This window comes from Juglans microcarpa x Juglans regia, chromosome 4S (genome assembly GCF_004785595.1).
Source record: "Juglans microcarpa x Juglans regia isolate MS1-56 chromosome 4S, Jm3101_v1.0, whole genome shotgun sequence".
NCBI lineage: Eukaryota > Viridiplantae > Streptophyta > Magnoliopsida > Fagales > Juglandaceae > Juglans > Juglans microcarpa x Juglans regia.
Window position 1 is genome coordinate 1959996 of NC_054601.1, and position 25482 is coordinate 1985477.

A 25482-nucleotide genomic window follows, 5' to 3' on the forward strand; every position below is an offset into this window, starting at 1 on the left:
TAAGTGTTACATTTTTTTTTTAATAAAAAACACTCGTTATGTATTATCATCTGAGTATTTCGATTAGTGTAATATTCAGAGCGACAATTTACTTAAATATTTGACATAATTATTAAAAAAAAAATTGACATAAAAAAATAACGTAAATATATTATATCAATGGTATGGTTAGAGGTAACAGATTGAAAAAAAGAAAATAAATATTTTGATTTTATTATTTTATTCCATTTTTCGTCTCACGTGATTGTTTAAAAGGAAAAAATGATTATTAGAAAAATAAAGACCGGATTAATGAGATGATATGAGATATTTTTAAATGAAAATTAAAAGTAGAATAAAATATTGTTAGAATATTAATTTTTAATATTATTATTATTTTAAAATTTAAAAAAATTAAATTATTTATTATTGTGAGAATTTAAAAAAATTATAATAATAATATAAAATGAAATATTTTATCTTCAAACCGCGCTAAATGTTGATTATCAGGTTAACTTAACACATTTGAAGCGATCACATATATGACAAAACAGTGGGATGAATATAGTCAACGAATTTTTTTAAAAAATATATATATATATGTTTGAAATTTTTTTTTTGAGAGAACAGCCAAGAAACTTAGAAAGGAGAGAACGGAGGAATGCTGAGAAGGAGCTTCAGAGACCGAGCGAGCAAAGCTTAAAATATAAATAAAAACAGTGACCCCAATTCTCAAACCTACTGGGAAATATCTAAATAAAGAAATAAGTAGAAAATGAAAATATCCAAAAAAAAAATAGAAGAAGAATGCACAGAAGTGGAAAAAAATTAAATTGGAAAAGAAAAATAAAAGAAGAGCGCGAGCGAGAGAGCGAGAGCCAAACCTTCGAAGATTCGAAACCCAGTCACTCGGGTTCGATTTATCTGCAATTCGTCAAGGTCAGAGCTCTCTGTCAATCTCCCACCCTCTTTTGCGTACTCCCAAGTCTAGTTTTTTGCTCTTCATTGTGCTTCATTCTTCTGCAATTCGTTTTTCTGCTATTTCCTGCCATGTTTCCTATACTCAATTCGTCCAACTCCCTGATCTCTTTTATTCAACTTCGAATTTGGGACTTTGAAGTTTGAAACATTTTGAATTTGGCCAAAAGAATGAGGGGTTTTCATTGGTGCAGTGGTCCGATTTGTGGTTCGTGCAGTGCGTGAGAAGGCACGGTGCTGTGGGCCCAAGTTTGGTTATTCAAGCTTAGGGTTTTGGACGTGCATGGTTTTCAAAAAACTTCAGCTTGATTAGGTGGGATTTAGTGAGCTCCGTAGTCGGTTTGATCTCTAGGGTTTTGGTTTCGGAAAAATGAGATTTGGGTTCGCATTGTATGGTTTGTGGGTTGGTGAATTCGGGGTTGTTTGGAACTAAGGATACTGTTAATTGGTTATAAATTGGGGTTTCGGGGTTCTGGGGATTCGTCGGATCCCGCTGTGGATTTGCATTCAATGATATGTGGGAGGGAAATTTCTGGGTCGTTTGGAAAACGAGATAAGTGTGATTTGGGATAAACTGCGGTTACTGTTGGGCTTGTGATTCTGCGGACGGTGTATGAATCTGTGTCTCGAGACATGCAACCTCAGCAGAGCGCCAGAATTGATTTGGTTGACTTGAAAGCTCAGATAGTGAAGAAGCTTGGGGTGAATAAATCAAAACTGTACTTCCATCACTTGAATAGGTTCTTGAGCCATAAATTGGGCAAGGGTCAGTTTGAAAATTTTTGTATTCGGGCTTTTGGGAGGGACAATCTTCCACTGCACAATCAACTCATAATTTCAATCTTGAAGAATGCATGCCAAGCCAAGACCCCACCACCAATTCATTTAACGGGTCCCCAAAAATTAGGGATACAAGCTGCAAACAGTTCCGGTGGGGAAGATGGGCATGAACAAAGTGGGGTAATTTTTCCAGGTCAGAATCAGAATGTGCCTGTGTGGTCTAATGGGGTTCTGCCAGTGTCCCTGCGAAAGGGTAGGTCTGGGATACGTGATCGGAAGCTCAAGGATAGACCAAGCCCACTTGGACCGAATGGGAAGGTCGAGTGTGTTTCACATCAGTCCATGGGAACAGAAGATGGCAGTAGTAAGTTTAACATGGAAAATGGGGATTTGACTCCATGTGATTATCAGAGATCAGTGCAGCATCTTCAAACAGTTGCTGAGCCATATGAGAATGAGAGGGAGGGTGCTGTCCAGCGACCTGCAGAGAAGCCAAGGATACATTGTAAGGATCAGACTGCAGTAGCTGTCATTGATGATCAGGTGGAGCAGTCAAACCGGTTGAGATTCTATAGAAGTCACCTACTTGCCCCCCTAGGAATTCCATTTTGCTCAGCTAGTGTAGGCGGGTCACGTAAAGTTAATCCATTCAGTAGCAGTGGTGATTTTGTTAGCTGTTATGATAGTGGTGGATTGTCTGATACAGAGACACTGAGAAAACGTGTGGAGCAGATTGCGGCAGCACAGGGCCTTGGTGGTGTTTCCATGGAATGTGCTAATATGTTGAATAATATGTTGGATGTGTACTTGAAGCGGTTAATCAGGTCTTGTGTTGAGTTGGTGGGAGCAAGGTGTTCACGTGAGCCAAAAAAGTACCCTGCTCACAAGCAGCAGATTCAAGGCAAAATTCTCAAAGGTATGTGGCCAAGTAATCATTTACATATGCAGAGCACAGGTGGACCCATGGAAGTTATGCAGGAGCAAGGACCCCAATGCTCAATATCTTTGCTTGATTTCAAAGTTGCCATGGAGCTGAATCCTCAGCAACTTGGGGAAGATTGGCCATTGCTGCTGGAGAAAATTTGTATGCAAGCATTTGAGGAATGACACTTCCCTACAGATCTTTGCTCATTCCAAGACTTGGTTGGTTTGGTATGTTCTGGTGCAAAGGGGTGGACAACCATTGTTGGAGATAATTGTTGCACTAAGTTCTGTTCTTACTGCCAAGATGAGCCAGATTTCTCCCAGTTGCTTAAAGCTCTGGCCCTTACAAATGAATTGTGGTCGTGAGCATTAAAATGTCTGTATTTGCCTGCTGCAGAGCATGGCTGGTCGGGAAATTATTTAACTGCAACCAACCAAAGGGTTCCTTCAAATAGAATGCCCATGATTGATTGCTCTGTTGTATCTTTAGCATTGATCTTGGCAGTATTTGCCATCTCTACAGATCTCAAGCATTTCCTGTAATTTTCAGCCAATGTGGAGGAAAACTAAGAGAGTTTTACCAGAATACTGTTGTGTAGCGTGGTGAAAGGTAAAACATTATCTTGTGTAAGAGCTGCAGTAATGCTCTGTATGTACTTTTAGGTCCTGAAGATTAATTGGAATTTAAATATCAATAACACATTAACTTCCATTGTTATCCCCTTGATGGTTTGGCATCTTTTCTATAACTAAGTGACACATAACTAAACCTGATGCGAATGTATCATCCCTTCCTGTGGTGTTGTAAGAACAGTTTTGACTGTAAATGTTAGTGTTTCATCTTGCAAATAGTAGTGGTGGCTTCATATTGTTTATATATTTTCTGAAACTTCCACGTGTTGTAAAGTTTATGTTTTACTGCACATTCTAAAGGATAGACCCCTCTCTCCATGGATGGAGCCTAAAACTAGTTGTGATATCTCTGTTTACTTTTGCTGTAGGACAACCCGACATATTGAATTCATAGCTGTAGTTTGGAAAATATAGTTGTGTAATGTTGGAGAACTTTGAATTTAGGAATAACAGGCAATGCCATTCGAAATTAGCAAAACAATATTGAAAGGGGAAAAAGGCAATGAGCACTAGTTTGCCGGCCCTTTAGATTCACTCTTGGGAAGTAAATTCCAAATATAAGATCCTACCTGGTGAGCCATGAGTCAGGCAATCTAGGGGAATTCCTAGTGCAGAATTGAACTCACGATGTCCAAGTCTACGGCACATCCCAAATCCGTCTTTGACCACTTGGCTGCACTGGACAGTTATTTATGCATATTAATATCCCCCCTCCCTTCCATCTCCTCCCTGATACTCTATAACTCCCTTTTTGAAGATGTCCTTGGATCACTTTTCCTCGTGGACATCAACCGCTCTAGAGAATGTGCAGATGTCAAGCAAATGCTGTTCGTGTAGTTATGTGGATCTGAAGCTGGCAAAGCACTGTAGTAATATTTATAAGGGGCTCATACTTAATTTTTCAATTTGTTTGTCATTGCTTGGAATACTGAGGATATCTTTGCTGTATTAATATCCTTATTATACTTATCAAATTATAAATATATCCTTATGATCAACTTGTTGATTGTGGGAACTTTCACTCACTTTTTCTACAAGCACACTTCTTTTCTAGTTTTTGTTTTTCATCAGTGTGCTGTCTGTGATAAGCCATTGGTTAACATACTTCGCCATTCCTAACAGAAGGACAAAGAAATTATACATTAATTTTTTAGCAGCTAACGAGGACCATTTGAGCCATCCCATGTGCACCATTGTGCCTGATGATTTTGAACTATAGGGGGGGGGGGGAAGAAGAAGAAGAAGAGTGAAACCACATGGATGGTTGGAATCTGCTAGAACAGAACATTCCAGTTTCCACTAAATTTTCAGCACTTTTTATATCATCAACCTTCAAATTCTGACTTCAGTTTTGCACATAAGCATTTCTATTGATTAATGATAATGAAAAAAAAACTTCTATAACTTTGTATCTTCCCCAGTATTGTGTATATTCAATCTACCAAAGGTTCTTGTTGGTCATAAAGAGGAAAAAAACTTGGGAAATGTAATAAAAGAATTCTGGATTTCTTACCCTGTCAGACTAAATGCAATGTCATATTGTGCTCTTGTCAGTTGATGGCCAAGAAAGATGGCGGTAATATCACTCTGATTTAAGGTGAAAGATAAGGAGTTTATGTGCTTTTTTGGGAGGCTACTAAAAAATATTCTAGGACCCACACGAACCTGAGAATGATGGAGGTTTGGTTCAGTTTCTGAGTGAGAGATCAACGGTGAAGAAATTATCAGATGCAAGTTTATCAAATGAAAAAGAAGCTATTGTTAAAGATGTGGATGAGGTGGTGCAGGTAAACTACCGAGTATGAGTCATCTCTTTGTATTCCATTTTGCCCAGCTCATATTGTACTTTTATTATTTAATTTGGTAACAAACTTTTCTTATCAGAAAAAATGGAAACAAACTCATAAAAAACTTATTAATTTTGTTAACAAAAAGGTAATTTTATGACACAATTCAAGGGGAATGCATAGTAGACAGAAGCAGTGCCATGGACCATGCCGGTATGTTTATGTTTATGTTGGATGTTGGCTGTAAGTTGTTGATCAGGTCCTGCTTTGTGATGTTTGGAGCTAGGTCTGCACATGAGCTGAAAAGGAAAAGATGTTTTGCATATGCAAATAGGTAGGGTCTGCATAAATTTCTGCTTGATTTCTTGTTTATCCTAGGGGAATCTGGAGCAAGGTAGTCGACTTACTAGCAAGTTGGAGACGCATCCAAGATGATTCTCAAATTGCAGCCATGTGGAAGATGGTATCGATTTGTCTATGGCGGTGCATATGGATGGAGAGAAATGCAAGGAGCTTCGATGATTTTTTTCTTTGTACTTTATGCCATTGGTCAATTGTAATATATTTTAATGGCATGAACATTCATGACTTCCTTGTATTTTTAGACAATCATGCATAAGGGTTGCTCTTGTATATATCCCATATTCTTGGGCTATGCCTATTTTTCTTATTAATAAAATTCTACTTTACTTATAAAAAAAAAATATCTGGAGCAACTTGGAAAAGACTGATCATTTTGGCTTGAGAAAAAATATACCCAAGCATTCATTGTTGATACACCCAGTACCCTTCTTATCACTAATGTGTTCATGAACCTTACGTCTATAGTTATACTTGGGAGATCCTGCAGCTTAGATTTATTTCAGGTCTCTTAATTTCTCTATTCGAATTACAAATTGACACATCAAGTTGGATTTTTGCTGCTTGTATGAAGGGCTTATATCTGTCTTTGGACACTGCTGAAGTTGTCATTTTTCTATGACGATGAGGAATTGGGTTGCTCCAGGTCAAAGATAATCTGCAAGATGAGTGAGGTCAAAAAAAAAAAAAAAAGGATTAGTGAGGTCTCAGTGTGAAAACTGACTTCATCTGGAAGTCTGGCATGCTTGTTTGTGCTCACTGCTCATGCACTTCTATGTTCTTTTGTTTGTGCTCATGAGCGTGCTGTTCGCATGTCATACTTCCAGATTGCAGAGGTTGGTTCCTTGATTTGCTTTGCATCTCAGTCAATGACATTATTTTATTTATTTCTATAATGATTGAAGGAAAGAATTTCATCTATTAGTTTTGATGAATATTACATAGATTTCCTCTTTCATGTTTTGATGAAATGTGCTAATTGAAGCTGCTCTGGAAGCATATTTCCCAAATCCGTGAGGAAATTGAGATGAATATCCTAAGAATGAGCTTCATGTGGATGGCCACAAATATGAGCTACTGAGACTGTCACCAGATATCGAGTGAAAGGATCATAAATCCTAATGAGCTTCATCTCTGAAGGACGAGGTGGGGAGGAGCATGGATTCAAAATTCTTGGAAAAAAGTACTGATCTTCATCCTATCGATAACACCATAGTTTTAAGTGACTTGATGCTAAATACATTTATAGGATCCAAGCAATGATGTCTTTTAAGCACAAGTTATTTTACTCGACTCATGTTCAATGTATTTCCGAGTTCAAAGGTGAAACAATCGGACGCAGGCCTCGAATCCACTGTGCCATTCTTTCAGAAAAAAAAAAAAAAAGAAAGAAAAGAAAAATAAAAAAACTCCTTTGATTCACACAACAAAATACGCAAAAAGCACACCAAGACTGGCAAAGAACACAACTCTGGTGTAGCAACGATACAATAATAAGTCTACAAGGGGAATTAAAATCAAGAAAAACGTTGATAATATTCCTTGAGAGAGAGAGAGAGAGAGAGGAAATTTTATTCACAATTTCAACGTGAAGTTCACCTATCAAGCCAATAGCCGGGGTTTATTAGTTAATTGAGGTGAAAGAGAATTTGATATGTACACTAAAGAGGGGGGAGACGGGAGAGAAAGATAGCCGCAAACGAAGAAACACGCATATATTGTAGCAAAAGGAAAAAATAGGTCTCCAGCAACCTGATCTAATAAATTGAACTAAGAGGAGGAAAAAGATGATAGTGAGGGTGCCGCCAATGCTTTGCATATGGGGCACCAGTTCTTCAACCGCAGCCACTGTTGTATGCACACCACATGATATCTGTGCTGACATTGTAATCTACCCACTTCATCTCCAACCACATACTCCTCCTAAAAAAAGATCAGAGAGACTTGAAAATAAAGAAAAGTAATACTCAAAACGATGCATTATAGGTTGGTAGAATCCAAAAATTGACTATATTGATTTTCATTTGTTATAACGTGCAAATCCAGTTAGATACATACGAAAGAACCTGGCAACCCAAAAAACCTTCCTTCAGTACGATATGACTTGTTCTTGGTTGATCATAAGAACCATCTAGTGATTGCAATTGTTTGTAAGGAGTTCTATCCACTTTACAACTTGGATGAATCCAATACATTACTTCCCTTAAACACTCGATCTAAGATTGATTGAAATCGAATCCAATCCCAGCTGAAACCAGAATCCTCAAAATGGTTTGGTTTAGCTGTGAAAAGTCTATCATAAGGCTAATTCATTCAGTTCCCATTCAGTTTTTTTTTTGTAGGTATAAAAAATCGTGGGAAAAAACCTACAGCCCGCAATCTGCATCATGAAATTTAGTGATGTGGTAGTAATTAGAGGAAAATACCTGGCAGATACTGCATTTGACATCATCTTTATCCTCACTGCAGCCCACATCTACATCCTTTGGAATTATAGACTCATGAATGCTACTCTTCAGGCATTCCGACAATGCATCTTCTGGTAGTGCTGTGCTCACAGTTCCCATCCTCTCTTCTAGAGCTAATAATTCCTATCATGTAGCAGTAAAATGATTTAAAGAACAGCTGTAGATAAAATGGGTTCCACCTTTTGAATGCGATTATAATTCATGATAAATATATATTTCAAGTATGCACAAACAAAAACATAACAAGCCAAAAACAATTCCAACAAGATAGAACAGAAGAGAAGTGAGTTTATCACCATTGTAACATAACAACAAACCTCATACGACATGTTATCAATATCCAGTCTCATGTCTCTATGCTGATCATGGACATATATGCCACAAAGAAACAAGTTGCTCTCCAGAGAAAGAATTTGCTGCAAGACAAGAAATAGATTTTTTTTTTTTGTAAGTACAAAGACAAGTAAGAGTTAACAATGAGCAGTACTATATCAGGTGAAGAGCAAATACCATAAATAACTACCTCATATGTTAGCTCTTCATCTTGTTCAATCCTCTCAAGTGCCATTAATAGCTGCACAAACATTAAAAAGCAAAAATTCCACATGATGAGGCTTTCTTTTAAACAATACTAAAGTGGTGTACTTGAAAGAACTTATCATCCCTAGTACCTCTGCAATACCATCTATGTTGTGGCGCCTGATACTATCTTGATTCATTAAAGAGCGGATAATACCAACTTCTGCAGGACTGGCTGATATAACACCATGTAAGCTCTCACTGCTACTGCCTGGTCGACTGTAAGAAATTGAACGACTCAAGGGTGTTCCTGCAGATAATTGATGTGATGAACTAGAACCATTTGGGTCCATAGGTATGTCGGATTGAAGCATTTGCGGGATGGCAACAGAGGATCCATTTGGTGACAGACTGTTTCCATTTCCTTGATTGGTGGGCCTTGCCCAGTTGTGGCCATTAACTGATCGCCTAGTCCGAACTGATGTGACGCAAGTATCCCTGTTAGAAGGCATATTTCTTGCTCGTCTTGACTCGGAAATGGAGATGCCATGGCTAGAACTAGAGTTCTTTCCTTCCAATGACGATCCACTCATCTTCTTCCCTCTAGCAGTGGAGCTACTTTCCCCTTCGGAATTTCTCCTTTTCATGATATCCTTCCTCTTACTGAGGCTTGCATCTGAAGCCGAGCAACCTGATGGGATGGCATCAGATATTGAATTGTATCTGAGATTTCTTAAACCATATCTGCTTGCACCAGCACGTGCTGCCTGGCCAGAGCTTTTAGATTCCAATGATATGGAGGAAGCGACCGGATTCTCTCGGTTGCGCAATCCAGAATTTTGATGCAGATTCCTCCGTGGTCTTGTATCTGATGCTGCACTAGAACCTCCCACTTCCATTAGAGTGTCACTACCAGGCTCCCCAATTTCAGACCCTCTGTGAATCTTTCCGGGTGGAAGTGTGACTTCTGAAACCTCTGGCTCATCCTGAACACTACTAGTTTCAGATGAATCAGCATCTAATTGAGAAGAGAGCTTCTTCCGAGGCTCTGGGATGTATTTTCTCCCATTACTAATCGTGGAGCAAGTCCTAGAGGAACTTCCAATTTTTTCTTTGCCACTTGAAGAAGGGCGGAATGAAGGCCTTGGAGATTTGGGCTTTTCTGAACAGCCATTTTGAGAACCTCTTGTGGAGTTCAGTCTGCCACTGCAACCAAGTCTGTTGCAAAATTGTCCATTATGATCTCTAGTGTTGGTGTTATCTCTCAGCATGAGACCAGATTCCTTCCTAGAGACCAAAATCTCATTGACAGCTCTTTTACCAGAATATTCATCCATATATATGGTCCCTTCAAATCTGCAATGATAACATAAACGAAAGATTGTAAATGACTGAAACCTCCACTGCCGGTCTTATCATCAATAGCAAAATCACTTGTTATTTAACTTATGTTCTTTAACTGGCACGAAAAGCAATCATAAGCAACAAAAATGCTACGGTAACTTATCATATATGGCAATATACAAAGTGATGCCAAGCTTGCAGTACACAGGTAGATTTGTCAGCGAATTATGTAAGACAGAATTTTCACAGTAAACAAATAATCATAGTTTAGGGGGACCTGAAAAGTTGCAAATTTAGCAAAATAAATAGTCCTTACAAGCATTTATAAATGAATATACTGATATTGTCAGGCATGTATAGAAACTTCTTTTACATACTTGTATAGATTTGGTTTTAATTTTGGAATTAGGAATTTTAAAGCTTGGGTTTGGAGATTTTTAATGCAACCCCCAAACTTTGTTTGTAATATGGTATTCATCCACCATAAATGAGGGCAATTAATAAACTTTGGAGTACCGTCCCTCTTTCTAAAAAAAACAATAGTCCTTACAAGCAGATATGAACTAGCTAAGAAAGTCAAAATCATACATATAGATTTTCACCAAAGAAAAATCAAGAACAACCACATTTAAGGGGAGGGGGGGAAGTAATCTTTCATACATAGACTCTATGGTTCACATCTTTGGACTACCAAACACAAACTCTGACACCCTCACCTCCCCATTTATTGATTATAGGAACATTGGACAGATGGACAAGATTAAACCTTATATTTCAACAATAACTCAACCTTAAGTTATTGATTTAACCAATCAGCAGGAATTGAAAACACGTGAAACAGTTTCCTGAATTATTTCTTGAAAGTTTTACAAACCTACCCCTGCTCTTTGCCTAGAAGGCTGATTTCCCAAACCTGCTTGGCTGCTTAGAGCTGAAGATCTACGATCTCTTAGCCATCCTAATATAAATTTAATTTCTAAAGTTTCTCTTCAAATTTGTTCAAGGTAATCATAGTACTTCGAATCGTCATTCAGGAAAAAAAAAAACATTGATAGTTAGAAAAATTGATTTTCCATCGGAAACAATGCGATCATGATACGTTTTATGATATTTTTATTATAATTAACCGAAACTGCCAAGCAGACCAACCAGCACAAAAAGTAGACGCATCAAAAAGACCAACGGGAAAGTTCAAGGAGAAAAAAAAAAAAAAAACAAGATAGCTTCAACCCACATTTCCCTCACTCCATCCGCTAATTCAGCAAGAACAAAACGATCCAATACTTATTTTTGGCTGTAAATTTAATAAAGTTTCAAATAGAGACGAATCGACGACACAAAACTTGAGGTCAACTGAGAAACAAAGGCCTCACAAACATCATCAAGTTATGCCATATTAGAAGGTAACAGAAGAAACCCACTTCCTAACAAGTTAAACTTCGATCATAAGTACATAAAAATATTTAGAAAAGATGTAAATGCAATAAACCATGGAAAGCAACAAGGAAGAAACAACGCAGAAGCATATAGGAAGACCTTCTGCAGCCAAGTGATCAAGCATGCCCACAAAGAGAACCAAACCCATTGACAACTCTCTGAAGTCTGAACATTAAAAGGAAGAAAGAAAGGAGGAAAGACAGGACCCAGATGGCCACATGCCCATATTTCATCCCCCTAAAAAGCGGCTCTCTTTCAACTTTTTTAACGACATAACATCTGCTTGAATTATTCTCCACACAATCCTTGCGAATTCTATATATATAATGACTCTTTCTCCGTGATTTCAGGGTTCATAAAGCTGAATATGCCCACAAAAATAACGCATAGAGAAAGTTATTTTACAAGATAATTTTTTTGTTAAAAAATACTATATAAAATCATAACTTATTCGAATTCATTGGAAAATAAAAGGGAACAAAAGATAGAAAGACAGCTCTTTCAATATTTTCCAAGAAGCCAAAACCAATAAAATCCAATAATATGCGCACCCGAGCAAGACCAATAAAATCCATAATCAAAGAACGTCATATTATTAGAAAAAAAAAAAAAAAGACTACAAATAAAGAACCCACGTCCAACAAAAGCAAAATTTTATTACAAGTTCATCGCAAAATAACCCAAATAAATATTCAGAAACATTATAGAGAAAAAAAATATATAGAGAACAAAATAATTGGACGAATATTAGTAGAATTCCAAAGTCGTGGAAAAGGTGGTATTAATTCTCGTTGCACCTCTTCTTTTTCTTCTTCTTCTTATATTTTCTCCTTTGAATTTCAGGAAGAAAGAAAGAGAGAATTCACGGTTGGGCTTTAAGAGCGAGAAGTATGTTTGGAGAGAGAGTGAGAGAGAGCGGAGGAAGCAGAAACGCGCGTGAAAGATCCGAGGCTGAAAGCAAAGTCCAATCGTATTAAGGTGTCCTTTTTAGCAAGGTAGGCCCAACAGAACACAGCACTCGCTACAAAAACAAATAAATAAAAAACTCAACAAATAAATTAACAAATAAATAAATTCAAATTAATATTATTTCTAATAAAATTTATATTTTAACTAATTGAATTACGCTGGCGATTAAATTTTTTCATAAATAAAACTAAAAGCATCCGACTATGCAACTAGGAGTACTGCATTAATTTTGCCGTCCAATGAGTTTGGTGAGAACTCAGCCGTCGGATTGGGGATGGATGTTTTGAATGGTCAAACATCAAGTTCAATCTCTTGCTCTTTTTCACGGAAAGGAACGTTCCTGAATAAAATTTCGAAAATCAGAAATGCTACGTACAATAGGCATATACAACCTTGCGTAACCGGCTGACAAATTAGATCACACTTCAGCCCTTTCTTCCTCCTATTTCTCTCTCACCTCTTTCTTTTTTTTCGTTTATCATTGAAAAACTTAAAACTTATCAATATTTATCGGTAATTCCATGAACTTCGCAGCCTCTCTACCTCTTCGTTTCTCTCTCTCTCGATCTTTGGTCAAGTCTTCCGTAACCACACTGCGCCACTTTCATCTCTATCTTCCTTTGACTCTGTATAATAATCATAGCAACTACCGATTACACTACCGTTTAGCAACCTGTTTCAATATTCTCAAAATTTTACTTGAAACAGAAGCAAAATTTCCTCAAGTTTCAAACACTCTCACTCTCTCTTGATTTCTTCCCTTCCATTGCCACCACCAGCCAACCTCAAGCCATGGCAGGCCATCACTCACAAAAGATCTAACCCCGCTGCTAACCTCCATCGCAGTGAAATTCAAGTAACAATCCCTGCAAATCCCTCCATCGTAATAATCAATCACCCAGCGAAAGAAATCACACTAACACCATAACTCCATCAGCATAATTAAATTAGCATATAAATCCCTGCAAATATTCTAATTTCTAAAATATAGTAAGCCATACAATCCCCAAATTATCCAAAAAAAAAAAAACAAATTAAAACTATATTTGAAAAAAAAAAATCCTCAATGAGGAACTCAGTCCAGAGGGATTTCGACATCACCATCGGTGATCTCCTACTGCAAGTCTTTGGGGTCTTTCCAGTCGACCATACAATCGACGGACACGCACATACCAAGGATCTCCTTGACGGTCCCAGAGAGGTCCTTGGCCATGGACTTGTGCTGCATGACCTTCGCAATCTCGATGACATCGTCGGGGGAGGTCCCAGAGAGGTCCTTCGTCTTCTTACGGTCGCGCTGGGCTCCTTAAGGGCCTTGATAACGAGGGAGGTAGCAGATGGGACAATGGAGACCTTGGCCTGACGGTTCTAAACTGTGAGCTTGACCGTGACGCAGAGGCCCTTCCAATCCTTGGCTATGAGTGAACGAAAAAAACTGATGAGAGAGAGAGAGAACGAAAAGAAAGTGGAAAAAAAAAATTTTATGCAACCGGTTACGTGGGGGTTCCCCCAGCCGGTTGCAAGTAGACTTTTTCTTTTTTCAATTGAAGGCAGAATTGAAATTAGAGATGTTGTTGAATCGACTCCGATCCGATCCGAATCTAACTTTATGTTATAAAAATATTTATTTATCTATATATTTATCATATATATTAATATAGTTATATAACTATAACTTATATAATTAAATTCAATAATATACTAATATGAGCTAATTATTATAAAATAATATATTTATACTATAATATAAATAGACTAATGATAGTTTAATATATATAAATATCATAGTATTACTACCAAGCATAATCAGGTACATAAATAAATTAGACGCTAATATTTAAATAAGTTTAGTATAATAAATTAATAACACATATTAATTTACTAAAATATAATAACATGTAATTAGACACTAGAACGTCTAGTATATAATTAAATTAGACATTAATATGATAACATGTAATACTAATAAATAATAAAATGTAATTAGACACTAAAAATAATATGTAATACTATAGTATGATAACATGTAATTAGATACTATAGTATAAGTCTAATATAAAAATAAGTTAGATATTAGTAAAGATATAAATTAGTAATGAATGATTTAGTTTTAATTTTTTTTGAAAAAAATTAAAATTTGAAAGGCCACAAAAAATTATTTTTTTAAATGGACTAAATATAAAGCTAAAAAAAAGTCTAAAACTAAAAGCCAAAATTCGACTCCACTCCAACTTTGATAAGTCGGAGTCAAATCAAAGCCTACATAAGTTGGAGTTGAAATCGGATTTAGGGAAATCCGACTTTGACTAAGTCGGTGTTCACCCCTACTTCCACTCCTCCAGCATTGCTATTCATTTATTTGGAAATTAAAAGTTTTACAAACTTTTTTCATAATTTTGTTACTATCCATCTAAATAATTTTATATTAAAAAGTAAAAATATTTTTACAAAACCATAATAATATATTTCACAAAAATATTATTTCCTTCATAATTCATTACATCCTACCAATTATTCAAACCTCAATAAAACTATCCCTTAATAACTCTCACTCCAAACTTATTTTTAGTAGACCCTATAACTTTTTATTAAAATCCTTTGTTTTTTTAAAAAAAAATTAAAATTAAAATTCGTATATCAAGCGTTCCCAGCCCAAGGCAAGGCCCATCCTTTTTTTCTTTAATTTTTGTTTCACAAATAAGGGAAAAATAACTCTATATCCTAATCATCATCATTCTTATTACGTGACTTTATATTATTAAATAATTACATATATATATATATTTACTATACAAATCGATAGGAGTAAAACGGTGAAGATATTAAAAAAAAAAAAACGATGTGATACACTTTTAACGATGTTTAATTAGTTAGGTATAATTATAATTTTCACCAAATTAAAATAGGTCCGTTTTTAAATTAAAGAGCGTGTGTTGCACTGCGCATTTAAGACGAGGGTGCGTTTTAAATTTTGTGGTATGTGAAAGCGATTTGTTGTTCGTTTTTCTTTTTGTCTGTACCTTCTCTTTTATTTATTTATTTTTATTATTATTATTTTGTTCCTTTTGGGATGAATGTCTTAACCATGGCCGACTTTCAACATTAGGTGCCAAATTAATTATAGATGCTGCTTAATTTAGCTGGGTTGATGTAGCTTTTGACGTTATACGTAGAATGCCTGATGATCATAAATAGTATTTTTTGGATAAAAGCTCTCATTAAAGAGTTACATTAACAAATAGAGCAACGGAGCTCAACAAATTGAAAAAGTCTTTTTAATTTGAGGATATTTTCTCATTTTATTCAAATATGATCTACCTAAAAAAAGCCAATTAATTCTATCTACGTTTGTGACAAATTGAGAGATAGAAGATGAAAAATAAGATTAATTAATTGTAACACAAATACGAGTAATCATACAGTAACAACTCATCCACAATCTATACACAACTTCTTAATAAAAAATTATTTTTTTTTTCAAAATCTTAAATACATAAAATCAAAATAAATAAATAAATAAAACAATTTCATTCATTAGTTATATATGTATATATATACATATAAGAGTTTTTTATTTGTACTTGTTATTTAGTCATTTCTCCGAATTAATTAAACAGACAAAAAGATAGAGACTTGAACCCACATATTACTGTTTTATTATTTAAAAGTTCAATTAAAAATAATCTGCGGGCATTCCGACCCAACAATTAAACAAAGCAAGATTAGTCAGCAACAAGCTCCCACCACGCACTACTGTAATAATCTCCCGGCCTCTCGTCGTCGTCAACTATAAATTAAGCGTGCGTTTTGATGTTGAGTTGGATTGAGTTATTTATAAATAGTAATGAATTGAGATGATATAATGAATTTTGTGATATCTATCTAAAATAAGTTTAAATGTACTTAAATATTAAGATAAATTTAGATATATTTATGAAAAGTTGAAAAAGATCATAGGTCCCACGTATAAAAAAGTATTGAATTAAAAAAAGTTACGGTCCCACGTATAAAGAGATTTTGATTTGATATGAATTTAGTAATTTGAGAGTTGAGTATTTAAATATTAAACTTAATTTAAAATTAGACTGAATTGAATTGAACTCAAAAGAATTTATCATCGACCAAATGGTGCCACAACGCTGTAACTTGGCTCCAACTCTGCCAAATGGAATATTATTCTTTATTTTGTTTGTATTTGTACACTATTTTGAATTTATTAATTAATTTAATTTGGTTGAATTCCAAGCAAGCAATTGGCCTGCCAGCACTTTTTTCCTTTTTTCTTTTTAATTTTTTCGTAAAAAATACAGACTCGTGGGGGCTTAATTCGTTGAAAAAAGGCTATTGAGAAGTTGGTCAAGTAATAGTACCCTTTGAGCTTAATTAATTAAACTGAATACATGATAATCTGATTCTGATCCTAATTTCATGAGTTGCGTGAACAATCTCCCTTCAATACCAGTACCACGGTAATATATAACCTCTGAATTATGCGTAATTCTCGTTTCTTTTATCAAGCCCCAAAACCCTCTCTCTCTCTCTCTCTCTCTCTCTCTCTCAACCATTCGTTGATTTTAACCGATAAACGCATGATTCAAGGCATTTTCTTTCCGCTGTTCCCATAAATTCACTCTTCCATGAATCTTCTTTGATATGGTACGCTGCATCTAGTCCTATCTCTCTCTCTCCGTCCGTTCCCATAATCTTACTCTTCATTTTTATAATGGTTTTCATTACTCGATCATTTTGCGTTGCACGCATATATGTTCTTTTTTTTCTTTTCTTTTCTTTTGCAAGTTTTTGTGTATGATTCCGAAATTTATTCCAGTATATATATCATACATTTTGGGCAAAGTCGATTTAGATATTGATTGGGTATTATCAAAAGAGAAAATATATTTAGAATCGTAAATTGTGCAACCGCCGTATAATTGCTTTGAAAAAAATAAATAAAATATAGGATCTACATAAAAAAAATTATTTTTATAATAGTATACTCTACTTTTTTTCAAAACGATTACGCGGCGTTTACGTATTTCATAAATATTGTATGTAGCATGCAGCCACTTGATCTACTACTACTTAGAGGATAAAGTTACATCATTTTTAGGGAAAAAGAATATAGCAATTAATAAGATTAAAAAAAAAACACTAACAATTAGCTTAGAAACACAAAAATACTAAAAATAATATGACTCATGTATTTTCTTTGAACTACTTTAATCATGAGTTTATTTCTTTTTTCTTTTTCAGTACTGATCGAGTTGTTATGAAACTGATCATGTTGATCAGTATAATTAGCAATTGATCTCCATGTTTGATAATTAATTACTACATGCATGCTCAACAATATCAATTCTTAGCTAGCTCTCAATTGCACTTAATTAATTAATTACTCCTTCTAGTCCTCAATCACCCTTTTGAAAAATCGCGCAGGTTTTGATGTTTAAGAGCACTCTAATTGGATTATGCAAATGCAAAGTCATAATTTACATAATATCACATGATTTTACATTTATCTATTCTACTCAATTCTATTCCCGCGTTAGATTATCCATGATCTATTAGTTAAAATAATAAAAAAATATTATTAATTTAATAATAATATTTCTTTTCTAATTTATTTTTGTCATATTTTACAATTCTACCAATCATATATATTAATTAATAATCAAATAATAATTAACATATGATTGGTAGAGAAACATTAAAAATCTTAACAAAACAACTCTTCTACACTAGAGACAATAAAATTATAACATCTAATTGCACCAATAAGTAAAACACTGCATCATTCCACAATTCGCAGTATCATTCCACAATTAAATACTGCCAAACAATTTCACAACAGCAACAACAGGTAATTGAAGCACTCGGATGAGTAGTGTTACAATTCAACAATTCACAACATTGTTAAAATCTGGAAGGATCTTGTTGCCTGTGTTCATATGAAGGAAGAACCTCTTGGGGTTGAGCCTCATCAAGTGGTTCCTAATCAGGAATCTTTGCCCCTCTTGAGATCTCTGCATCAAATTCACTTTAAATGATTGGTTCAATTCATTATTGAGCAGTTTAAATTTTTTATAGATTAGGGAAGTGCAATCAAATATGAGACAAAGATCAGATTGTATTTTGCGCAACCTCTAAAATCATGCCGTTAAACTAAGTACCAAAGTTATAAAACTAGAGAAATCAATGCTATTTAAGCTCATCCAAACTTTCATGGATCCTTACCTCCCCTCTATCGTGACAAGCCCCAGAGAGAGCCATTCTTTCAACAAGTTTAATAGCTCTATCCCAGAAACACAAAAATACCAAAATTCAGATTGGTTTATTGTTCACAAATACAATCTGACATTCAGACATTCAGAGAGAGTCATGCTTTCAACAAGTGTAATTAGAATCAATATGACATCAATCCACAAAATAGTCACCCTCTTTGTAGCTCATATGCAGTGAATTATACTAGTACAAGTGAACATAAAAATCTAGATCATTTAAAATTCTACAAAGTTCATGGTTGAATTTTTTTTTTTCAAACAACAATTTGAGATATTAGAAAAACAAAATTATGAACAACTATGTCGTAACACAAATCAATCTGTGCATGGAGTCAAAATTGACAAGAAGAAGACAATCCAACAAAAGGATATGATAATTATACAATTTATACTCCAGAGATCAATGCAAAGGAACTGAAATCAAGTCAAACAAACAAGTTTCACAATAAATATAGGCATCTATTATAGTTGGATTGTAAAGCACTCGACTCAGAACCCCATTACACTAAGAAGCTGAAAAACAAACTACCAAAATAAAAAAATTCAAAAAACCCATGCAGTATAGGATTCCCGACACCGCAGCATCTCATTTCCTTTCTAAACATCATTCAAACACAAATACTTTCAAATTTATCATTAGAACTTTCTCAAACTTTCAAATAAAAAATAAATTTTTTTTACCACGCCATATATTAGTAGGTACAAGATTCAGACCCAACTCTGCCTCAAAAAAATTTCAAACAAAGGACGTAATCTCTCCTAAGAGTAAGGAATGATTTAAAGATTCACAGTCAATCACTTGACAACATTCACATTTAGAGGCCATAAAAATATGCAACTTCAAAATATTCTAGTCAAAAGGCAAACCATTAAACATACCTTTCCACATAAATATAAAAATTTTACTCCAAATTAATTTATGCCAGATCCATTTAGCGCACGACACTTTTTGTGTAGGATCTTGGTTGTAGTCATGCCAAACTAAAAAGGTTGTAAAGTTGCCATTCTACTCTGTTCTCCATATAGGGGTATTAGGACCTAAGGAGAGATAAATGTGTTGTAACTTCATGTCTTCATAGATGGGGCTCCCCACTATCTCTTGTATTTTCTCTCAGTTACCTCTCATATCATAAAAGACCTCATCTATAGTCAAGTAGGGATCCGTAACATCCGAGAATTCACCAAGAATCCCCAAAGATGACCAGTTTTCGGACCAAAACGAGATCCTGCCTTCATTAATAATCCATTTCAAGCCTCTAATCACCGCTTTGATCAATGGTTTTAAAGCTTTCCAAAAATGAGATTCGTAAGAAACTTGATTCTGAAGGAAATGGTGAATAGGAGCTTTATATTTTGCTCGGAAAAAATTAGCCCAAAGCGAATTGCCATACATAAATTGCCAAACAAATTTCATATGAAGAGCTTTCTCTATCTCTTCCAATTTCCAAATATCGAGACCACCTTTTTCTGTAGGTCTACATGCAATGTCTCTCATGCCACCCATTTCTTTTTCTTTTTGCCATCCTTACTAACCCACAAGAAATCAACAAAAATCTGATTTAACTTGTGTATGACACTTCGAGATATGTAGGAATACTGGATAACACATGTTTTATTAGCACAAGTCTACCACCCTTCGAGGGTAAAGCACATTTCCACGAGGCTAGTTTCTTTTGCACTTTTTGAATCAAGGGATCTACATGATTGGCACGTATACTACCTGTACACATAGGTGCACCCAAGTATAAACATGAAAAAGCACCTTCATGAAAACCCATAGTGTTAAGCCCAATTGCCTTCCTTGCTGTGGGCACTTGTTTAGCAAAATACATTGCAAATTTGATGTGATTTACCTTTTGACTAAAAAGGTTTTCATATGTGTGTAGCGTATCCATACAAGCCTTTAAAATTTTTTTGGAGCCATTTAAAAATATCATAAGATCATTGGCGTAGAAAAGATGAGAAATACGATAGCATTCTCTGTGAGTTTTGTAGTCAATCATCTTACCATCGGTAGCACTCTTATTAAGTAATCGACTCAGCACTTCTTCTGCAATTATGAGCAATTATGAATAAGTATGGAGCACTCTTATTAATCTTTTGAATCTTCTCTCAAAATTTATTTTATCAAAAACGTAAAATTAGGAGAGAGTCTTGAGTTGATGAACAAAACCTTGTTGTTACTTTTTCTCGATCGTTAGCACTTTGGATATTAGAGAATATATATATATATATATATATATATATATATATATATGATATTCACAGCTTGAATGAGTTTGAATGTTCTCGTTATATTCTTATTTTGTATTTAACTTTATTATCATATTATAGCATAGACTGCATAGTTCAGTTGGCATGCACGTCTTCCCCGTGTATATTCCATATCAAGCCAAAGAAACATGTCACGTACGCGTTAGGTACTGAACGAGGTTCTTTGGCGGAGTATCTCTTTAGCATGCAGGAAGAGTACAATATCAAGGAAGGTTTTGGAAGAAAATGCATGCCCCTTTTCTCTTTTCAAGAAGTTGGCTCTCATATCATGGGAATCGTGGGTAGAGTTGGTACTTCATGTCCATCTTTCTCAACCGGTAGCAGCTAGCTTGCTCACTAATTTTTCTTGGCCTCCAAGTTTCTTACTAGGATCTTCAATTTAAAAATCAAAAAGCTATAACAAGTACAAGTGAGCAGCTAAACATCTTAAGTCCAGTTTGTATTCGCAAGTCATCTCAATTCATTTCAACTCATCTCAACTCATCTCACTACTATTCATTATTATTCATCAACTTTAACTTACAAATCTTACTACTATTCACAACTCATCTCATTACTATTCATAACCCATCTCAACTCATCTCAACTCATATTCGAATCCAAACTATACCTTAATCTGCGATGATTTTCAAGTATATATATTCACACTGCAAAAAAACATATGCTTGATTCATAATACTATATATAGGATAGTACAATTCAAGTTTTGCTGGATCATCAACATTAATTATAAAACATATTTAATTACAAGCAATTATAATCTATACCCCAAGAAAAATAAATCAAAATCCCTCTGCTGAAATAGTCCTCACTTCTTCATATATAGCTGTTTATCAACCCCATCTAGCGGTACGCGGTATACCTTAATTTCAACCAAAATTGAGAAACCAAGGTCAAAACGACCGATTATCTTCGTCGCCTTTGAAACTACGCCCATTACAGTACCTTAACTCCAAAGATATCTGTCTTTCAAAACGAAGCTGACGACGAAAATTAGCAATGAAAATATCCGCTCTCCTATCAACATCATCGTCGGAATAAGCAAAGCTTTTCGCTCGTTGAACCCCTCTAAAGGAACTATTTCCATCGGACTTCTCGCCTTGATCATCTTCGATGCAGCCATGTAAGCCCACTCGGTCATTAAAGCTCAACCGGCGCCTAGTAAAAGCACAGCCAACAATGGAAGCCAAACGCCATCGCCTCAGTTTGAAGCTGAGTACAAATGCTAATTTCTTCACTGCCTTCTTTAGGCGACCGCCCAGCCCTAGCCAGCTCTCTCTACCCATTAGATTTGTTTGTTGAAGTGAGACTTTCATGTGCAAAAGTATGTGGGTTTTAGACGTTTTTATAGATAAAGAAGTTGATGAATTCTTGAACAAGCTACGATGTTTCGCCAGAAGGTTAGAAAAGCGTGTTAAGTTTAGGCCCTTTTTTCTTTACACAAACCATTTCAATTCATTCATTTCATCTAATCATATAACTTTCCAAAATTTTAAATAAAATATAAAAAACAATCAAAATTTTTAAATTTCAAAACAAAAATAATATTAAAAAATAATATTTTAACATTAATATTTTATTTAACTTTCAACTTTTATAACTAAATTAGACGTAAATCTGTATAAGTAAACTAGGGACGAGCAAAAATCCAAAAATCCGACTCCACCGTCGGAGTTTTTGTAACCAAAAAAGTCAGAGTCAAAGTCGGAGATGGTGATGTACCGACTCCGACTTTGATTGTCCGACTCCGATATTGTACATATTTTATAAAAATATATGTATTTTTTATATATTAATCATATATATTTTACATAAATATAACTTATATTGTTAATTAAATTCAATAATATACTAGTATGAGCAAATTATTATAAAATAATATGCTTATAATATAATATAAATAGAATAAATTGACTAATAATAGTTTAGTATATGTAAACACCATACTATTAACTATTACTACCATGTAACACTAATGAATAATAACAACTAATGTATAATAACATGTAATACTAATTATATAATAACTAATGTATAGTAACATTTAATACTAATGTATTATGTATAAACACAAATATATAAATTTATAATAACATGTAATACTAATATATAATAATTAAAGTATAATAACATGTACTAGTAATGTATAATAATCAATGTATAATAACATGTAATACTAATGTATAAATAATAACATAAAATAATATATAATACTAATGTATAATAACATTAATTTGTACAATGATTTATTTTTTCAGCTTTGGTTATGTTTTAATAAAATTGAAATTGAAAAAATATTTTAAAAAAAAATTGAAATCCAGAAGACCAAATCCGATTAGTAAGAGCCCAAGATTATTAAATTGAAATTTTAAATAGGCTAAGAAAAAAAGTCCAATAAAAAAATCCAAATTCGACTCCACTCCAACAATTTGGAGTCGGAATCGGAGTCGGATCGTAGACTATGCGAATCGGAGTCGGAGGTCGGAGCTCAGCCCTTAGTAAACCTGACGTAAGGCTGTGGTAGAGGGTGCATGGCTTGGCTGGATGACATGACTGATTCGTTGCCGAGCACATACAGTATTGTGATAGTTACAAATGACATGTCGACACTGAAAAATTATTTTTTCGAGGGACTCAACTTCGCTGGAGTTTTTCTCCACATAAGAATTTCAAAACTCAATGCTGGCTATGCATGTTATTAGGTGTTCTATCAACTTCTACCGGCCTGGGGAAAAAAATAAATAGTTGAGTTTCATGGCACAAAACGACGAAACCATATGTTTTCACCTCGAGAATTAAAAATCTTAACCAACAGAAATGACGTATAATTCTCTCCTGAAAAGTGTTGTCACCTGAAAGTGTCAAACCTAAATCAGACAATATTCCCAAGCAGACTTGAAAATAGAGTCTAGACTTGTCAATATTCCCAAGCTAAGCTCATCGTACGTAGTTAATGATGGACGGAAAAAGATTTAACACAGAATGCTTCACGTACGTGCTTTCTTGACAAAAATTTCGCCTGACTTTTTCCACCACCAAACTCAGCTGGCGTCATTAGAACTTTAAACATCTTTTTTTTTTTTTTTTTGAATCATTCATCAATATTCATTCACTGTAAAATGTTACAAAGTTTGTCCTTTACAATATACTGTTGTATAGAGTTTGGTACCTCTTCCATCCAGAAAAGTTCCTCATCATTCAAGAGAATTATTCTTGCCAAATTATGAGCCACTTCATTGCTTTCCCTATGACTGAAAACCACCTTCCAATTGCTGTGTAGATTCCTCAGTTTCTTAATATCTTCAACAATCTGCCCCCATCTGGAGTCCTCCTCTTCGTCTAACATCACAGCCTCAATCAATTCCTTTGAATCTCCTTCGAAAACCACATCCACCACACCAATCTCCAGACAGAATCTCATTGCTCTCCACAAGGCAATCCCTTCTGCCACATAAGAATTTTGGGTATCTCTTCTTGAAGCACACATAGCAGCAACTACCTCTCCCTGTCTATCTCTAATTACCACTCTCATTCCCATCTTTGAGCAACTCTGGTCAAGAGCCCCATCAAAATTGACTTTGAAAGCTACACCAATAAGGCATCTCCAATGACATTTCTCTTTTCCCTCCCTCCCCCTTATTCAACCCAGTTTTTTCCTCATTTGTTGAATAAAAAGCTTCCAACCCCGTAACTGCCATCTGTACTACATTACCTGGCTTCCAAAACTTCTTCTCAAAAACATAATTATTTCTTCTATACCATATACCCCTCATTATTACAGCCACCATTTCAGTTATTTTCTGATCCATACCTCTGCACAAGTCCAACCATTTTTGTATAAAATCGTACTCGATAGTAGGCCACTTACTAATAGGGCTCATTGTATCCCCCCATACATCTACTGTTGCAGGGCAAGACCACATTACATGAGAAATGGTTTCTTCATTCAAATTGCATATTGGGCACAAAGGATCCTCTACAATCTTTTTCTTCCAAAGATTTTTCCTTGTGGGTAACAAATCACTAACAGCTCTCCACACAAACAGCTTTGTAGCAATTGGTACATTCATGCTCCAAATTCTTGACCATATCTCATCTTTATTCTCGGGGTTAGAAGGTTCACCATCTGATTGCAGTAACCTTTGTTGTACCATGTGATAAGCACTCCTCACGGAGTACTTCCCATTCTTTGTTTGACCCCACACAAGTTTATCTGCTATACCCCTTTGACTGACAAGGATTGCTCTCACAATCCCCGCTTCCTCCTTTGACAACACAGCATTTACCAACTCCACCTTCCAACACCTATTTTCCTCATCTATTAATTCACAAACTTTTGCCTCAGCTTGCAACATCGTTATGGGAGATTGTACACAATGGGTAGTTTTAGTAGGCAACCATTTTTGTCCCCAAATCTTGATATCCTTGCCATTACCCACCCTCCATATAGCCCCTTCCCTTACCACCTTCATTGCTTCCCATACACTTCTCCAGATTAGAAAAAGGGATCTGCCAATAGTTGCCTCCCAAACCTTCGAGTGCTTATAATATTTCTCCTTGTAAATTTTAGCAACTAAGGATTGAGGATCTTTTAGTAACCTCCACCCCTGTTTAGCAAGCATTGCCATATTAAAGCTTGTCAAAGATCTGAATCCCATTCCTCCCTTCATTTTTGGTCTTCCCATTTCATTCCATTTTCTCCAATAAATACCTTTCTCGTTCTGATCTTGGCTCCACCAAAATCTCGAG

At 35.1% G+C, this 25482-nt stretch overlaps 3 protein-coding genes and 1 long non-coding RNA gene across 8 annotated transcripts; 2 read left to right on the top strand and 2 right to left on the bottom strand.

Annotated features, from left to right (window-relative positions):
* Window positions 1-731: 731 nt before the first annotated feature.
* On the top strand, window positions 732-5785 carry LOC121263560. Of its 2 annotated transcripts, none has more exons than XR_005940294.1 (2): window positions 732-3271; window positions 4052-5785. XR_005940294.1 is itself a non-coding variant. In XM_041166521.1 (2 exons), exon 2 carries the CDS (start codon window positions 1591-1593, stop codon window positions 2842-2844), a length of 1254 nt encoding a protein of 417 aa, XP_041022455.1. In that variant the 5' UTR covers window positions 732-918; window positions 1152-1590; the 3' UTR covers window positions 2845-3381. The 2 variants fall into 2 exon arrangements, 1 of the variants encoding a protein (XP_041022455.1); XM_041166521.1 differs by lacking the exon at window positions 4052-5785 and having other exon boundaries at window positions 732-918; window positions 1152-3381.
* A 1117-nt stretch (window positions 5786-6902) lies between these two features.
* LOC121263562 lies at window positions 6903-7149 on the top strand. Its single transcript, XR_005940295.1, has 2 exons — window positions 6903-7034; window positions 7070-7149. It is a non-coding gene; the product is annotated as an uncharacterized LOC121263562 (long non-coding RNA).
* LOC121263561 (probable E3 ubiquitin-protein ligase RHG1A) lies at window positions 7140-12172 on the bottom strand. 4 transcript variants are annotated; one of them, XM_041166524.1, is made up of 7 exons: window positions 12007-12166; window positions 11309-11570; window positions 8581-9784; window positions 8433-8483; window positions 8227-8268; window positions 7868-8032; window positions 7140-7364 (listed from the first exon to the last, which is right to left on the bottom strand). In XM_041166524.1, the coding sequence occupies exons 3-7, from the start codon at window positions 9763-9765 to the stop codon at window positions 7212-7214; spliced, it is 1596 nt and encodes a 531-aa protein (XP_041022458.1). In that variant the 5' UTR covers window positions 9766-9784; window positions 11309-11570; window positions 12007-12166; the 3' UTR covers window positions 7140-7211. The 4 variants fall into 4 exon arrangements, with proteins under 4 accessions (XP_041022458.1, XP_041022457.1, XP_041022456.1 ...); XM_041166523.1 differs by having other exon boundaries at window positions 8227-8325; XM_041166522.1 differs by lacking the exon at window positions 11309-11570 and having other exon boundaries at window positions 8227-8325; window positions 12007-12172.
* A 9348-nt stretch (window positions 12173-21520) lies between these two features.
* On the bottom strand, window positions 21521-22034 carry LOC121263563. Its single transcript, XM_041166526.1, has one exon. It carries the CDS (start codon window positions 22017-22019, stop codon window positions 21627-21629), a length of 393 nt encoding a protein of 130 aa, XP_041022460.1. The 5' UTR covers window positions 22020-22034; the 3' UTR covers window positions 21521-21626.
* Window positions 22035-25482: the final 3448 nt, after the last annotated feature.

What these genes read in the sequence shown, in the direction of transcription:
- LOC121263563 (XM_041166526.1), bottom strand. Translation starts at nt 22,019, where the DNA reads ATGGGTAGAGAGAGCTGGCTAGGGCTGGGCGGTCGCCTAAAGAAGGCA.
- LOC121263560 (XM_041166521.1), top strand. Translation starts at nt 1,591, where the DNA reads ATGCAACCTCAGCAGAGCGCCAGAATTGATTTGGTTGACTTGAAAGCT.
- LOC121263561 (XM_041166522.1), bottom strand. Translation starts at nt 9,765, where the DNA reads ATGGATGAATATTCTGGTAAAAGAGCTGTCAATGAGATTTTGGTCTCT. An exon ending in TTGATAACATGTCGTATGAG is followed by an intron (nt 8,033 to 8,226) that starts GTTTGTTGTTAT and finishes GCTACATGATAG; the next exon opens with GAATTATTAGCTCTAGAAGA. An exon ending in TCAAATGCAGTATCTGCCAG is followed by an intron (nt 7,365 to 7,867) that starts GTATTTTCCTCT and finishes ATCTTTTTTTAG; the next exon opens with GAGGAGTATGTGGTTGGAGA.